The 18,768-nt window shown below is 38.7% G+C and overlaps 1 protein-coding gene across 1 annotated transcript in view; it reads right to left on the reverse strand.

The window, feature by feature from the left end:
• The window catches only part of bcr (BCR activator of RhoGEF and GTPase), a 73,375-nt gene extending 55,601 nt beyond the window's left edge, over positions 1 to 17,774 (reverse strand). Inside the window, exon 1 of the mRNA XM_044144497.1 lies at positions 15,311 to 17,774. Coding sequence (XP_044000432.1) covers positions 15,311 to 16,895 — 1,585 coding nt within the window. The 5' untranslated portion in view covers positions 16,896 to 17,774. The remainder of the gene's footprint in view (positions 1 to 15,310) is intronic.
• Between the last annotated feature and the right edge of the window lie 994 nt (positions 17,775 to 18,768).

Here is an 18,768-nt window from a genome sequence, read left to right on the forward strand (position 1 = left end):
AACAAACCTAAATTTGCACCACTTACACCTAAAAATAAAAAGGCCCTTAAATTAGTTCAAAACAATAATGTCCCACCCGTGCACTTTAACAGATGTGACCTCTAAATAAGTACCTGTATTATCCAGACAGAGTCCTTAACAACCATATGGGTCGCAGGCTTGTTCTGTTTGAGTCACCAAATGCCACATGTCTGAAATATGTTTTAACAAGCTTCGCCTCCAGACCTAAATTAATTGCGGTTTTGTTGTGTCCTGCACTGAAAATACCCTCATGGCTGCAGGCCTTTTACGGCCCTCTGTTTATTACTCATCACATAAGTTTATTTTGAAATCCCTTTTGCCCTTTTTGTTCCCCATCTCTTTGCTAGCTGATGTTCCCCGCCTCGAAATAATGCCACTCTGAAAATAGATGTATTCTGTCAAAGAAGAAAAGATGAAGACGTGTCTGTAAACACAGAAACTCGACGTTCCACCCCGTCTGTCCTCGGTGTCAGCTGTTCCTTTTCCTGTTTAAGATTCATGAATCAGTCTCACCATTTTTGAAGTTTATTTAAAAGCTTCGGGACAACTCCCTTCATTCATTATACTGTTTTTAAATGTTTTGAATGCTAAATTGTTCAATCTATTTTGTGGTACAAAATTGATGCACAGTTTGTTACTTTGGGGGCTTCAAACACAGACAATTTCCAATATAGATAATTAAGAACTAAGTCAATTGCCATAGGTTTTGGGGAATTTACCAACTCTTACCCTCTGATGGCACAGGGGTAAAGAACAACCCACATATGGATGCCTCAGTCCTCAAGTCCCAGCCTGATGACCTTTCCCCCTCTCTCAGTACCTATTTTCCTGTCTAACCACTTTCAAATAAATGCCACTGGAGCCAATAAAATCTTTAAAAAAAGAAGGACACATCAATTAAAGGGTAAATCAAACAGAAATGCTTCAAGTCCAAAGCAAAAACAAACTCACCAAATTAGCTTCTACAGCTAAATACAAGATTTCCTGAACACTAGCAGTAAATAATAATCTTGTGCTGGGGTCAGCTTTAAAGGATCGTTAACTCTGTGTGGTTTAATAACTGGTTAAACAGATGCATTTATTCCAAAAATACTGATTACTTGTTGCTTTTTGTTAGTCAACTACTGCATATTAATATGGTGATTGACAAAAGATTCTAAATGTCATGAGAAATGTCCAATATTAATGTAAAAACCCAAACAGATTAAGATGTTATTATGTCATATCAGTCATTCCTAAAATAAGTGCTCCTCATTTTAACCTCTGATACTGAAAATTAGTCAGTCTGCTGAGTAAGATTCAACAGGAGACTCATGTCCATGTTTGGTCTTTCTCCAAAACATTTAATGCATTTTTGTGAGATTAAACACATCCATGCATATGTCTGACATCTGAATTAGTCAGGTGATGAAACTATTCTGTTTAAAACTAAAAACATTTCTTTAACATGTAATATCAGTGCAATTAAAAACTGTATGTGTGTCAGATAGAGAAAATACATGTATTTTTAATCATCTGTGATAACCAAACACTACATTTCCAAATGTTTATCAACACAATTTACAGTTACCGGTGAGGTTTCTAAGAAATCAGTCTGAAAGAAGAAAGGCAAAACAAAGAGATTTTGAAATTCTCCTTCTTTAAAGCAGTGAAATCCAGCTTGTTTCTGACTACAGCGCATGAAAAATGAAAGGCTACCCTGCCAGCTAATACGGTTGCATAATCACCGTAACTGATGCACAGAGAATAAACTCAGAGAAGCATCAAGGCGGACGGTGAAAAACAAAAAGAATGACCATTGTTTTCTGTTCACAGAACTGCACAGCGTTAATCACCCTTTGTGCACTGCAATTATTCCTAAAATATACAGCACACTAGGCTTCATGGTGGATTTTTCTTAAGTCATGTCAACATTTTCCAACAAATCACGTCCTTAGTATCGAGGCAAACACTCACAAGTGGTGGGGACTTAGTGACACTCAAGTGTCAGTACGTCTACAAAAAAGGGGATGTGATTTTCATGCAGTATTTATGGAAACACTGTAATTTTATTCTTGAATCAAGACGAAAAACATTTACTTCTTTCATGGACAGCTTTTTTCAGCACAGTATGTTTTGTTCTATCCTGTCAAGAACTGAGCCTTCCACTAACATCTCAACATCTCAGTCCCGTCTGTCAAAGAAATGACAGCATGACAACAAACCCGACTAATCAGAGTTAATAGCAACATTTCTAGAATTAAAAAAAAAAAAAAAAAATTACCTAAAGTTAAATTTAAATCTGATACATTCAGAGAAAAGTCAAATCATAAGAGGTACAAACTGTTGATCCACTGCGATATTAATCTAATCAAAGTCAGCTTGAGAATATTGTTTTTGTATCTTACACCAAGTAACCAAGGTAACACTGTCACTCTGAAGCTTTCACAGATTGAAAAAGACAAGGAGTGACATTTATGAATTCAGCCATGCGTCCAAAGCGGGGGGGAATAGCTCCCACATGCACAGGAGACACATAAAGCATGATGTTTTCTTCAATAAACACACACATCTACAGGAGTAACACTTCAACACTGCAGAAGCAGAGATATTGTAAAACTGAAATACCACTATGGTTCTGATGCCAGAGGCAACACAAACCTCTGCCTGGCAGTGTTGCATTATGTCCATGAAGCCATTGCTACCTTGGAAGTCTAATCAAATCCTTTACAGCCAATACTATCCCAATAAAGAGATGAATTCTTCCTACATGCTCAGATGTGTGGTTTGAGGTCTTGAAGCCGTTTTTCTGCAAAAAACTAAGCGGTGATGTCCATTATGTCTTGCTGTGTGTTTAAAATAAACAGCCCTATATTTGTCATCATACATGAATCTGAGATTGAAACTTTAGTATGAAAAATTACTGTAAATTTAACAATGATTGCAAATTCCTAATGTGCAAAAATCAGATCTGCAGCAAATACGTAATGTAAACTTGCTATCAGAATCTAAAATCTCAGAGGAATGTTTCTGGCACCGGGTTGAATCGAAAAAAATGAAGAATTGCGGAAGTTGTGTGGTCAAAATGGGGTCTCTGAGACAATACAATTTAGGTCTACACTCTAAATTTAATAGTGAGAGTTTAGCTCAATTTATGCACTGCATCCACACACCAAATTCAACACATTTGTACCCACACAATGAGAGGACAAGAGCCACATTCATGTAACCCCGGCAACATGTGGGTTCACCTTCGTAGAGTCAGAGACAAGACTTAAAAGTAAATTTGCAATATCAAACACAAGATCAGTTTTTCTCCTTGGTGAACATCTCAAGACTGTGTCTAGAGCAGATGGATCTAAGAATATTCAGCGCATCTTTAGTGACAGGAATGTCTCCACGCATTTTGTCCTCTGGCTAATGTCCCACACTTCTGAAGACGGGACGGAGACAATAGCATGTCAGTGTGACTCCTCATCATCCACTGGAAGTTACTAAAATAGAGAAAATTGTTGCCCCACTGTGTGTGGACGAAACGTATTTGCACCAGTACCTGTCTAGATTATGTTACTTCCACAATGAAATGTAAAAAAAGACCAAACTAAACTGAGTGAACCTCTACAATTTCACTTCCCTAGGTAAATGATACCTTTTCTTGCCTGAAACAGTATTGTTTAAGATAGAAAATAATGTGTGTTGGAGAACATTTATGTAGAAATAAAAGTATTTATTAAGAAGGCAAAGCAAAATTGAGATTAGTATGAGAGTACAATAAAGTTAGAAGAATCTGGCTAAAACATCCTTCAGGCTTGCTAGCATATAAGCAGGAGCTTTAGTTGTATGTGGGAAGGTCCATTTGCGTTAACTGGTTAAACTGGATATCTGTTCTCGTTGAACTGGTCATCAGCTCAAAGCTTTCTAGGAGGTGGGTATTTCAATGCAGATTCTATTCTGGGGTATTAGATCAAAGGGATACATACATGCTTTATTTCACATGTTTTTGTAAATAAAGTTTAATAAACACGCATCTTCATTACTTTCACTGTACACTTCTACTTTTATCTGGATCTGGATCTATTCTATAAAATACAGATTCATGTCTTTTCTTATATTCTTAATTTTTTTTAACTCCATTCATTCACTATATTCAAAATTTTTATGTTTATTTTTAATCTGCTTGATTTTTGTTGTTGTTGTTTTTAATTTTCTTGTACAAGCACTTTGAATTGTTTTTGGCTGAAAGGTGCTATATAAATAAAGTTGCCTTGCCTTAAAATTTATGAGGAAATGTTTCTGAAAAATTTAGGGTTTGTGAATAATTTTGCAAGGCAACCCAGCACTGTATACACAAGCTTCAAAGCCCCTACCTCAGACATTTTATTTGCTTAATGAAAACCAATTGTTTGAAGTCCCTGAAACTGTTCCAGCAACCACAAGACGATGTACTTGGTAAAGAAATTAAAAATAACTTACAGATTCAGTTAGGGCCTGCTAAAACATACTGTACATATCCGTCACTATAGTCCTTTTCTAAAGGGAGCTTTTTTTCTATTTGCTTATTTAAATCCAGGTGGAAACTTTTATTTGCACAGGCAGTGTATTTGGAGTCATACTGTGTAATCATGCAGCGCAGCAGAGCAGCACTGCAGGAAGTCAGCTTTTCTACCTTTTCATTACAAGTCAATATTAGATTAGACTGCGTGTGTAAGTATAGACACATGGATGTTTGTGAGGATTTTTGGATTACTGCAGACAAGACAACATAGAGGTGGAGGCACTGAAAGTGAAGTGGGTAATGGGACACCCGTGTCATGACAGTTTTGCAACAAGTGGGCTCCAGTCTCAATAATTCATGACTGGGAACAGGATGGGAGAGGAAAAGTGGTGCAGGGAATTAGTGTGAACTTGCCCTTTTTGGCTAATTCAATCTACTTTAAACATGAAAACTTGATTTTTTTCATAAACTAATGTTGAGCAAAAACATTGGATGTGTAACACTGATATACACACAAACACAGGGAGGAGGAAGAAAAAGATCCATATTTTAAAAATGTAAAATGGGTGCGCCACAAGGTTACAATTGAGGACCAATACTGCCAAAGATGATTCATTTACAAAGGGAAGTGGAAAGAAAGTGAAGTCCCACATGTGAATTCAGCTTTCAAACTGGACATTTTTAGGGTTATTTCCACCCACACACAATGTCAGACACCCATAAAGACTTTTCTAGCTCAGAAATAAAATTCCAATATCAATGTGTACAATATTGCAAAGAATGGCTTTCAGATGCTATTTGGTATGCTATCATATTAAGCCTAATCTCAGCTAGTCCGCTGTGTGTAGCAATAGGTGGGGCAGGGGCAGTGTTGTGTAACTTGATACTTTAGATTGATCAAAGGAAATTTTGGTCAATTCAGCTAAATTCAGACTAAACTGTGGAAGCGGTAGAAAAGTGATCTCTAACTTTTTAAAACGTTATGACACCTTGATAAAGGTACCGTAGCTAGCTCATGCCCATGTAAAATAAAATTTTAAAAATAAATAAAAATGGAAGCAACATACGCTGACAAAGCAAAAGAGTTTGAGGAGCGGCTGGTTCTTGATGTTGTCTTGGCATAAAAAAAAAAAAAAAAAAAAAAAGAGATTCTGAAGCTGGGCTTTAAGAAAAAAAAAAATCTGCCTTTATTGTGTTTAGCATGCTCCAGGCTGAACAGCACAGCATGAGGGTGGTAGGCAGGGAAGGAGAAATAGTCAGGGGAACAGAAAAACGATATTAAGTGACATAAAAGAGATTCCACAGAAGGAGAGATGCTACCGAAGGGCATTTGGGACGAAGGTAGAGGAGTGAGGAGGGGGGAGATTGCAACATGAAATCTGATCTCCTCCTCTGAGGCTGGAGTTATCCATTCCCTCTGCAGCTCAACAAATAACACAACAAAAGGAAGTTAAAACTCTGAGAGAACATAATGGAAATCAAACTACTTTTAAATCCGGTAAAATGTTTTATTTTTCTTTTCTAAAAGTGTCTAAAGGCATTTAATAACTGTGTGCTCTCTACAGAATTGGTTCTGTGTTTCACAAGTCAGTTTAGAAGATTTTCTATATATGTATCCATCTTTGTTTGCAACCTCTATCCATAAGCATCTTGTACTCTAAGAAATCACACCTTTCCGAAAGAGATGAATCTTTTTAGGAACCAATAACAATTTCCAATTTTTACCACACTTTCAAACACTGAGAGTGGAATCACATGGAGCCCAGCTGGAAAACAGTTGTGGACTCTAAAGTGCTAAAAAGCCAAAGAAACCAAGATGGACTGGACTGGGATGTATAAAAACTATCTGGCCAATCAAAAATCAAACTACTCATTTTAAAACCTTTTCGATTTTTTTTCAGTTCACAACAATCTACCAGTGATAACAAAAGATAAAGGAACATTTTTCTCCTGATTAGAGGAGCAAACAAAGTTATCAAAAGTTCAAGGAAATGGGGATTTCTACACCTACACTGTGGCCTTCAAACCTTACTTAGTCCCAGCAGTAAACTGTGGGAAACTCCATTAAACCCTTAGTCAATTAGACAGTTTTTTTATGAATTGACAGTCTGTTGGTGCACCAACTGTAGATTGAAAGCATATGTGACAGGAGTCCATGACTAACAGAAAGAAGACATGCTATAAATAGTTTTAGGAACAGAGAGTAAACAAAGACTGAAGTCCTAATAGAATCAGCTGAGCACAAACATGGGAATAGATGGGAGGGTATTACAGGAAGGACAACTGCTGCTGACAGTTGGCATTGATTGGGTTTGGTATGGATCGCTCATGTAAACAACTCTGACGATTACAGCTTGCTCTTGAATAAAGATTCTCTTTGCTTCAGTCCAATGGGAATAATGTTATTTAACTGGGAACATAGCAAAGGAGTGACCATCATAACGTTTATAGAGAAGCAAACATTTCCACTTCCTAGCGCTGCTTTAAAAGTGCTGATGATCTGAACCATAATACTGTAGACAGGACTTAATGCATTAATGGTGCAAGAGGTCTGGTCTGAGCTGTTACATGGCATGGGGAAATGAACATAATCTGATCATTAATTAGTTGCTTTCACCTGATAATCCAGAAAAGAGCATCTGTTAATGTGTTAATGTGAACATGACTAGACTAAGGACTTATGTCACCAGGGTCACACAATGTTTAAAATACAAACATCTGTTTCTTAACTGAAGATTCATTACTGACTCATAGCATTTATGAGAGTGTTTGCTTTTCTCTTGGATACTCTTACTAGCTAGACAAACGTCTCAGGTCTTTCCACCGAAGTCTCGAGAAAAGTCCCAAATATAGGCGTGAAACTCCCAAGTTCAAAGTCAAGGCATGCAAGCCTCGGGTCAAGCCCAAGTCCTAAACTTTTAATTTCAAATCTTAAACAAGTCATTTCAATAAATATGTAATTTAATCTGAGAAATAATCATTTTCCATCCATACATTTTCTGGACACCCTTGCCCCTAGTGAGGTCTGGAGGGGAGCTGGTGCCTATCTCCAATGAACATTTCAGGTGAGAGGTGGGGTACGCCCTGGACAGGGAAAAAACCCCACTACATTTTAATATTTCAAATTATGTTGAAAATTGTTTTTAATTGCCAGAAGATAACTTTAATATTGTCTGCAAATTAGTGCTTATATAATGTGCAAAACATCCATATAAATTTAGAAAATTATGAGAAAACCAATGTAATATAAAAAATAAAAAAAACATTTCAACAAAAAAACATGTTTCCGACTGATACACTACAAACATGCTTTTACAATATTATGAGTCATGATTCTATCTGCCAGCTTTGATGCACTGACTGTTCCTGCTTCTTTTATGATTTCATCAAGTCAAAAGTCATTAAATTTGTGGCTTGAGTCGGACTTCATTCTAAATGCCATGATTTGAGTCCTCACTCTGTCACTTCTAAACACTAAAAGTGACTGATGCTGTAATAAAGACAGCTAAAAGTACTCCATGATTATATAGATGTCAGGCTGATAAGATGGTGTCATTGAGAATCCAACAAAGTCCTCCTTTTGCTCTGTACTAATTCAGCACTAAGCATATATCTGAAGACAGAACCCAGATCTGGGAAAGACGGCGCTCTTTGTGTCACTTTTAAGTCAGAAAACCAGTATGATATTCTTCTGTTGTGCTCAATGATCATAATATCTATTATTAGCAACATGCCATAAAAATGCACTATGTTAAATTTTATGCATTCCAACGCACAGCAACACTTCTACAGACAAAGGATTGTACAGTCTTATGCATCTGCCTGATTTAATGAGGTCTAAACGACAGTCAATTTGTCCTTCCTCCACACTTTTGAATCCATAAAAAATTCTATAGCATACAAGTTTCATTCTCTCAGTAAGTGAATTTTTGATGGGTTATGGATAAAGTGATTACACTCTATTGCTATTTAGTTTGATTTTGATTTGATGGTTGAAATTTCTTAGAATTGTATAACCATATTTCAATAAGTAAATAAATTTTAAACCTTTGGTAATTGTCAGACAAACAACATGAAATGTCTCATTTCATACTCATCCTTTTTGCCTTTAAAAATTTTGTTTACATATGACTGAAATTACACTTGACTTTAATTAAAGCCAATGAAACTGTGATTATAATATCCATGTAGACAGTGGTCTGGGTCATCTTGGAGCACATCAACAAAAATGCATACAATGAAGCCCAAAAATCATAAGCTTAAAATACACAAGTTAATGGAGAAAAGAGACAGATGACAATAATGTGGCCAGTCAATATTAGCATAGAATATGTTTTTCATTAAACACAAACTGATCTTTCAACGTATTTTCTCAGTAATCATGACATTTTTTCTCATGCTAGCTTACATGCTAGTAAAAACATGACATTTAAGATTAGGACGTTACATCAGAGCAAAAGTATAAAAAATAATACAGAAAAAACTATGTGAAATAACTGCTTAAAGGCTGTTAGTTTCTAAAGGTACTTTCAATCTGTCTAACTAGCCATATAGAACACGGTACTTTTAAAAGTACAGTGGAAACATGCTCAAACTCATGTTTGAATCTCCTTAGACTAGGTAAAAAATGTTCAATAGTGGAAAAAAACAAAACATGCAAAGCCTTTATTGTAGTGATTAAATTAAGACTGGCATGTAAACAAGAATTTACTCAAACAGAATTAATCTCAACAGCAAACCAAAAAGTACTTATTTCTCATGTCAACCCTCACAGTTAACTTGTCACTGAAACAACTGTTTGGAGTCAACATCCCTCATCAACTTAGAATCGGTTTAAATTCAGAGAACACACACCAGCCAGCTTCTTCACTACCGAGACTGAAACCCTGCATTGCACAGCAAGAGCAGCATAATTTCCCCATGCTACAGCCAATCAAGATGACTGAATGAAATAACACAAGTCATGCTAAAGAGCCAAGATGGCTGCTATTCAAAAGCAATAGTCATTACAAAAAAGAGAGAAAAAAAGTCACCAGAATTTATGTTAAGGGTTTTCCAAGTTTTTTTCCCCCTCTCTTTACAAGCCTTGTTGGTTACAGAGGAAAGGTTGTGGCTGGCTGTTTGGCAAAGGAAATAAACAAGCCCACATAAAAAAAGAAGAAGAAATGAACGCAAGAAAAGAAGACTGATTTCTCTTTCAAGAGTGTTTTTGTGTGCACTTGTTGGGAGTGTCCTATCAACATATCAGCTTCTTCTTACTGGAAAAATTAATGGAGGTATCTCAAAATTGTTCAAAGACATATAGGCATTCTATAAGATATTTGATTTAAGAAGCATCAGTGGTAAAGAGCTCCAGACCCAAAAACCAAGCCAAGAAGTTTGACTCTCACTGGAGAGCTGCTCTACTGCCAAGCCGGCAACTCCACATCAACGATGGTGCCAGGCTGAGCTTCTGCTGCTAAAACATGGAACCAGTGCCGACTGACAGACTTCAAGCTACATTATAAAAACAAACAGAAAAACAAAGCAAAATCTTCCAATTGTTTTATATTTCACATTTTGTGTTGGCCATAATTAGGACCACAGAATGGTTTAAAGTAAATAAATACAATCAGAAAGGCAAGAACCTTAATACAAGGAAACTATAACCATCACTGATACGTGAATATTCATGAAAGTGAGCAAATATTGCAGGAAACATGTAGCATTGTCTCTGCTTTATGCTGTGAGTTTTCAATTTTTGTCATGGGTTTGGAAATATACATTAAGTTAAGGTAAGGGTGTATATTCTCTACTGAATACACAAGGAATACTGTTTCCATAATCTTAGTCAAGCTAGTCAGACAAATTTCTAATATGCTAATATGAGATGACAATTTAAAAACATGGTTTTATTGAATGTGTTCATTATCAATAGGTTCTGTAGCTTAGATCCAGGAGGGCCAATAACTTATATAGATGTCAAGATGCAATTAGCCAAAAACAAGATAAATGATATTTTACATAGATAATTATAAAAAGGTGCTTATTTTTAAAAAAAAAATATTTTGATATCTTTTAGATAATGAAATACAAAAAAAGTTGGGAACTGCAAACAATTTCCACAGTTGTATTTATTTTTCCATAAAAATCAAGACTTGAAATGTGTCAACATTAAAGTCCATAACATTTAAAGACTTTTCAAGACATAGTTGGGACCTTAAGAGTACAGTCCAACTCAAAGAATATTATGTAATTTTAAACAAAATGAATTTTTTATGAACAAATAACTTGAACCATTCAAATGTTCCTGTACCAGCCTCCTGATATGTCAAGGGACAGTTTTCAGTTCCCTGAGCAGGTTGCATCATCCCCAGTGAGCTGACCTGAACACCACCTGGCAAAGAAAGTCCAGCATTCTGCCCTCCTCTAACTCCATGTAATCTCCTTCTCTTCCTATCTTCCTTCTTTGAGCCTAACTTTGAGCCTGTAGCTACTGTGTGTCTGCTCTTCCTGCCAAGTTCACTCAACTGCAAACACTGAACGAGTCTTTTTAAGAGGCGTAGTCACTCCCCGGCCGTGTGAAAAGGGGTCATTGTGCCACACCAGACTGACTGTAAAGCTTTCCTTTCCCTCTTCTGCCTCCTCCCTATGCTCTAACACAGATGGAAAAGTTGAATCACATTTTTAGGACAGAATCGTTTAAATGCACAGAGGCCTTTCATATAAGAAAAACAAAACAACTCAATGTAACTCACACGATACTCTCTTTAAAATCATTAAAATCAAATTAGGAATGCATTCATAAACACAGGATGACATGGAATGAAATCAGATTTAGTCTGTAATGGATGTCATTGTCTTTAGCTCATACTTCAAAACTGCAGGTACTAACAAATCTATGACTTAAATCAAATTTTTGTAGAATACCAGAGACATCGCAGAGTGTAGATAGCTCACCCACCCTCCCAACTTGAAAGAGTAAGACGTCTAACTGCTGTATTGTCACGTTCCTAAAATAATGGAGCAATTTTTTTCAAAAATAAAAAAAAGAAAATCTCCTCTTTTTTAAGTTGATTCAGGCAACAACAAAAAATCACTTTTGGCCAAATATTACTTAGGCTATTATTTTAGGAAGGTGATGTTATGAAACATAAAGGGAAGATTAAAAACTCTTACACTTAATTGCTTGAGAAAAAAAGATGAGTGGGTGTTTGGACATCTGTCTGGTAACAAAAAGCAGCCTCATAAAAACAGCTATGCCAATTGCTTGGCAACCAGGATTATTTTATGAATCAGCAGACAACAGTCAGCAGAAGATAACACCATTAATTAATAAGCAAACTTCACTTTGCAGAGGTCAACATTACTTTATGAAGGGGAAGGCAACAAAACACAGGGTATTCTGCTTAATTAAGAAGTTAACTTTAAATCTATTACTGAACTTAGTACTGGTTATTCTAAATTTCTTTAGGTTTTCCACCATTGGGCATATCTCTAAAAAATGAATAAAATATCAGGTAGACTGCTGTCTTTAGCAATTTTAGAAATTGTATTTTAAGATTAAAGTCAAAATGGTGAGAAAATTTATATTCTGCTTTTTGAAGTTCAAATATGGGAATAAACTGAAAAAGACATCTCAAAGACAAGGCGGATTGCTAAAGCTACCATGTTCATTTCATGCAAGTTCAGGATAGTGTGTGCCTATACACACACCAGGCGTACACTAATGTTTGTTAAAGGGAAACATTGTTTTTATTAAAAGACATGATCGTATCAAGTTTTAATAATAATTCCATTTTCACAGTTGATGTTCTTTTTCCACATCATTTTGGCTTTTCTTCCCCTAATCGTTTAAACTTTTTTTCATAATTTCAACATATGAAACAACAAATCTGACAGGTCTACTTATAATTGCTTCATCCTTAAAAACACATTCTATTTGCAATGATGCATCACCCAGTATAAAGCACTCATTGCTGGAATGATCAGAGGACGGACCGTCAAAAAGTGATCTTATGCTCTGTGTACGCCATCCTCTGAAGCCAAAGTAGTCTTGAGAGGTAAGAAATATCAAGAATGTGTAACTTTGTGTGTGCCTGAGCCTGAGTTTGTGTGTTTGTTACACAACGGGAGGGTTCTTTCCATCTGCGCCTCTCTGCAGCACCCCACATCCCAGACCGCTGAAGCGAGAAACGACAGCTTTGCCTTGCACTCTGCCTCCCTCAGTCTTCCTCACAGCACTGTCCCACTCTTTATTAGCATCATCCACTCCCCACAAAACATACACTCTCTTCAGTCTTCTTTCTGTATTATCAACAATATCTGAAAACATAAAAATACACATCAAATTGTGCAGCTCTTATTAGCTCTTGCGCTGTCTCAAGTCTGATTAATTCGAGTAGAAAACATGACCAGTCTGCAGGGTGTTAAATAGTTTTACATCTTAAGCTCAAATTTATGATTATTTCACTAACTGCACCACCGTCTGCAACATATCCCCACCTCCTCCTCCTCTCCTGCCCAAAATCCACCTCCATCCTTGCCTTACGGCTTGTCAAACGTCCCACTGGGCTCATCATCGTGGAAAATATGTTAAAACAAAGAGGGCAGATAGTGCTGTGATAATCCTAAACACAGCAGCTGGAGAATTAGCCAGCCATTTGCTGGAGACAGACTTTCTGGGCTTGCCGCTACCTTCAAACAATCCTGATTGTGTTGTGTGGAGTGTAATGACTTTTGCTACTCTGCTAAAATATTGATGGGATTTGCCTTTTAATTGACATGATGCAAGATGTTTTTTGCTTTCAATGCAACAGCGGTGCTTTGATAATCGCATCCTGTTTGGAAAGGCATTTTAGCTAATTCCACCAGGGTTCCCAATTCTTTTCAGATAAATGAATTATAGATGCAGTGAGACCTGTGAGCAAAAGCGGACTGCAGATCCTAATGCTATTAAGAGCGACAGTAACATGTTGGGAACTGAATCCTGTGTTGCAACAGCTTAAAAGGCATTTGTGATGAATCCAATAACTTGGTGAAGCAGCAGCTTAAGACAATCTTTACTTTCAATGCTTTCCTTCTTTTGCAGCTCACCCTGGTTGCAGGCATGTGATGCCTATCTGGTCAAACAGGGCGCCAGTCCAAGAGTCCTATAATACATCAGCGACTCAAAATACTACTCACTTCCACAGCCGAATCCCACTGACAGGCAACTCACCAAAATGTGCATGGCTTCTACTAACCGCACCTTAGTAAACAACATTCCAAGTTTTAAAATTGTACCAAATATTTGAGCCACCCGAGCAGTGTTTGCTTTCAGCTCTTACGACCTGGCATAGCTTGTACAATGGAAACTTTCTGAGCAAATTACAGCAAACCAAGTCCTGGTAGAACCAGTTACCCAGATAGTCCATGACTTTGTTTCTAAGCACCACATCCTTTTAGCTGTGCTGTTCCAAACACTCAAGGTTAGTAAATGAGTGCAGGCAGATTACTATGTGGAGGCATAAAGGCACTAAAACCAGATGTTTACATATGCTGTATTGACAAAACACTTTAGTCCTAATTCCTGTCTGAATTTAGATCACACTAACGTTTTCCTGTTTAAATTAGTCAGGATAACTACAATTATTTCTATTTACAAAGTACAAGAATAATGAGTGAGACTTTTTTTTTTTTACCATTATTTTCTTAAATTTCACAAGGCTTCTCAATAGTCTGCCAAAAGCATGGTCCTCTCCTTCTGATAGAACTGGTGTAACTGAGTAAAGTTTGGAGGCCTCATGTTTAATCCTCTTCATAAGTCATTTGGCTGTTTGGTTGAGGTTTCTTTCATCAAACCACAGGAAATGTCTCCAAAACGTTCTTTGTTCCAGACTGCATTTGCAAACTGTAGACTGGGATTTTATATTTCTTTTGGAGTAATGTCTTCTTCCTCTGACTGATTTTTCATCCCACATTGTGAAAGGACTTGTTTCACTGTAGACAATGGCACGCTTTCATTAGCATAATCATGACATGATTTGCTTTTGTTTTGGGGCTGATGCAGACATTTCACACCAACCAGTCCAGGACACTGTACCATCTCCTTTTTGAACCATATGAGAATTGGATCAAAAAACCTGTGCTTTTTATACAGCGTATTTAAACAATGGTGGTAACTGTAAATATTGGTGAAGACATTATGTTTGTAGTTCAGGAAAAAGTCACCTTGCATCTCTTTTTTGGAGAAGGAGAAAGAAAAGACAAAAAGCCAGGCAGGCAGGAAGACACCTGCTATTTAAATTAAGTACAAGAGCCAAAGGAGTCGCCTGAGAAAGGCTAGATTTTAAGTTTCAACCCAGACTGGCCGCATTCATTGTTCACCCACCCGACTGACATTCCAAGAATGAGCAGAGGTGGATCTTTCATCTGGCTCCCACGCAAGGCCATCCAAAGGACACACATTTTGGCATATTTGACTGCACACACCAGTCCAACTAACATTATCAATCACTAAGGCATTCATCCAACATGTGGTTTTAAGAGGAAATATATATTATACAAAGCAGAATCAGTGCCAAGATTATTTAAGCATGACTAACTTCAGCATAACAAAGATTAAAGATAGTAAGGGGATGTGCTGTGATGGCGCAAAGGTTAAGCTCAACCCACATATGAAGGCCTACGTTGTCCATGCGGCTGTCGTAGGTTCGATTCCCGACCTGGCGACCTTTGCTATATGTCTTTCACTTCTCTCATTATCCACTTTTGTGTCAATTAACTATCAAATAAAGGCCAACAAAATCTTTAAAACAAAAAAAAAAAAGATTAGAGATAGTAGTCTTTACTTACCTAAGTGGTCTCCGTGAAAACTGTTGTCATGGGATGTTCTACCATGAGGCAGGAGGTCATGGTGGACAGGAGGGGGCCAGATTTGACCCGTCTTGCGAACACTCACAATAGTGGCCTCAGACATGACCACATGGCCTCCCTGCTGCCTGTGGTGACGCTTCTGAGACTGCGGCGTAGGAGGGCTGCTGCTGTCATAGGAGTGTTGGGAGTTCTGGGAGTTTTGGGAAGGTGACCTGCTCTTCTCTCTGAAGGGACGACGGAAGGCTGTGGTGGGACTCGGAGAGACGTGACTGGACTGGCCAGAGGAGAAGTCCTCCTCACTGGATGTCAGGTTCTCATTGGAGCTACAGTCTGGTGTGTAGCCCCCACCCCCTCCAGCATCCTCAAAGCTACCTGGGGAGTAGGAGCGGCGTGGCCAGGTCAGGAGGTGATCATCACCTCCACTGTGGTCTCTCATGGCGATTCCACTGCCACCTCCACGTCCATCTCCACTGCCACCTTCACCCATCATTACTCCACCAACATAGACACTGGAATAGGCTTGGAACTCAGATGGTTGCCAAGGAGGAGGTGGAGGTTTACCGCCATTGGCCCTCCCTGAATGTCGCTGGTTGGGTTCCCCATCTTCATATTCAGCATCATACCCACAAGTGCTCTCGGTAGACCGTCCTCTATACACTGGCCTGGCACGAAGCTCACCTGCCACTGTTGCCAGATTGCCTGGGAGGGAATGAAGAGACCTCTTTCGCTCCATCTGCATGGCCTGAGTACCCAGGGAGCTGATTTTATCCGACACATCCCGGTCGTTGACCCTGACCAAACCCTTCTCATGATGGAATTCCATGTTAGTGTAGAATGGTGGTGGAGGTAGCTGCTTTTCCTGACCCTTACCTATATCTCCAGCAGAATGAGTGTTGGCCCGTTTGATCCTCTCAAAGTTGGACCTGAGAGCTGCTACACCAAGTCCCATCCCAAGCTTATCTTTGGGGTCAGAAGGCAGATCCTTGTCTGGGGGTGGAAGCGTGGGCCTGCGGGGGGACAGGGTGATGCCACCCCTCTGCTTAGATGGCGAGAGGCCATCGAGGTTGTCACAGGATGTAGACTCTGCTTGTTGAGGTGAGTCAAACGCTGACTCCAAGCCGTCTCCATGGGAAGCTGACTTCCTGGCTGGTGGGGGCCTAGGTTTGGACCTGCCAGTACCATCCCCAAGAGGCTGAAAACGACTCCTATCCACCACAGCGTATCCTCCAGCACCTCCAACTCCACCAGTCTCCTGCATGTGGGGCTGCTGAGATGGTGACTCTGCACCCTGGGTGGCTGCAGGGTCTACCCCCTCATTCAATGGTGTCTTCCTGAAACCCCACCGCTGTTTGTCATAGCTCTTCCTCTCTTTTGCCAGGAGGGTTTGCAGGTAGATCATGCGGAAGCGCTCCTTGTTCACCTCTTGTTCGAGACGTCTGATGGACGCTTTGCACTTCTCCAGCTCCTGCTCAATACCTCCAATGGACCGCAGCTCCATCTTGGGGGGCTCCGAATCAGGGAATTGTGCCTTCCAAGCCTCTATGAATCCAACGGGCTCCACCATATTGTGCTTGATTTATTTTCTGTGACGGACCCTGGTTCAGACACAAGGAGGGGGTTGGTGTGATGCCAAGGGCGCACCGTTTGACCCCTCTGAGTCCAGTACGCCACAGTTGCTTTTTTTCCCCTTTTTACAAATAATGGCGACGTCCAATTTAAAAAAAAAAAAAAAGAGGGGGAACTGTTTCTTGTAAGCTTTTAGGAAACTCGTGTACAAACACACAGCCTAATTGCTGGTACTTGCCGAAGGTTGCGCAGACGCATCCTGAACAAGAGAAACCGGCAGCTCATTCAGAGGAAAAAACTGGGAATGCGCAATGAATCAAAAGTGAATAAAAATCTATAAACATAATAGAGTTTCTTGTGCATTATTCCGGCAAAAACAACGTTTTAAAATAACAATGAATCGAAGTCGTTTCGAGACAATGACGGTATGTCTTCGCTGGGTGACGGATGGGGGTATCAGAGGGAAATTTACAGGGGCACAAAAAGAAGAAAGTGATTTAATCCTGCTGCTATTACTTACTGTCACTGCTTCTCATTCCATCGTTTTACATGTAACTGATCTGTTCACTCTTGCGGAGTGACTGTAATTCCAGGTGCAGCTCCTTAGAATAAGCGTCTTTGTGCCAGCAGTGTAGGGGGGAGAATGGATTGAGGAAAAAAAGCGCAAAAAAGCGAGAGGCCACAACAGCAGAGGTTTAATTACTGATTCAAGCGGCTGGGTACAGCGTCACTAAAAATCTTGATTTCCTTTTCCCATATCCTCCACAGCGCACCTGCTTGGTATTGTTGGTTTCCCCCTTCCTTAGATTCATCCCGTGTCTTCCGACGTGATGGTGGTGCTGCTGCTGCTGTAATGTGCGCTCCCATCTCCGACCAGTAAAACAGAGGGGCTGCAAGAATGGGAGGGACCAGGAGAACTATGAGTCGACTGGTTAAAGGGACAGAGCAGGAAAGCTGGCTCTCTTCAATTGACTGCTAAATGTCTTCCATTATTTTTGTAGATACTTCTTTGAAAAGACAAGGCTTGATTTTCTGTTTTTCATTTTTCACCGACTTTCTAATCTCAACATCAATTCGTAAATCAAAGGGGAACTAAGGGGCTAAACACGTGGCTGCTTTTTATTTCAGCCCTCCCAGGTTCATATTGACATATTAATTGGCATTAATATATTTTACTACCTCTGGGTACAGTTTAAAGACTGTAGTTGTACCTGCTGAGTGAATGCGATTTATCCCAGTTGGTGATGCTACAGCCTTAGCTTATCAGCGCCCCCTGGTGGGGCAAATATTTGTACCAACACACTTTCTGTTCAATGTCAATGTTTTTAGTGTGGAAATTTGAAATACCTCAACCTGATTTTCAGACATAATTATGAGATTAGGATTCATAATAGTAAAATTTTGTTCGATTTAAAATAAAAAATGTCTCTATGCAAACATTTAAACTTTGAGATAAAGTGATGACTAAATGTTTAAAGGGATAATTTTATTTATAAAATTAAAAGTACAACTTTAAATCTTAAAATTATTTTAGACTTTGAACTCATTGATAATTTGCAAGAACTAGCCACCCAGTTCTAATTCGAGATATTTATATGCAAATATTTGTTGAATAGTTTCATTAAAAGCCATTTCAGACTTCCTTCTAAATTTGTGACTTTGTAGAAAGTCAAATTACTTCGTAGCACTTAGGTCCTACTAATGATTATTTTGTTGTACATGCCTGAGTAGAATAGCTTTGTTAGAAGGGGAGAATTTCCCACCATATTTCAGTGTGCCATCAGTCCTGACTTGACTTTCCAGAACTGATGAAGTTATTCCCATTATTATATAGTAAACCAATGGCATTTCTCAGGGTAGGAGCACAAAGA

Source organism: Gambusia affinis, linkage group LG17 (assembly GCF_019740435.1).
Source record: "Gambusia affinis linkage group LG17, SWU_Gaff_1.0, whole genome shotgun sequence".
NCBI lineage: Eukaryota > Metazoa > Chordata > Actinopteri > Cyprinodontiformes > Poeciliidae > Gambusia > Gambusia affinis.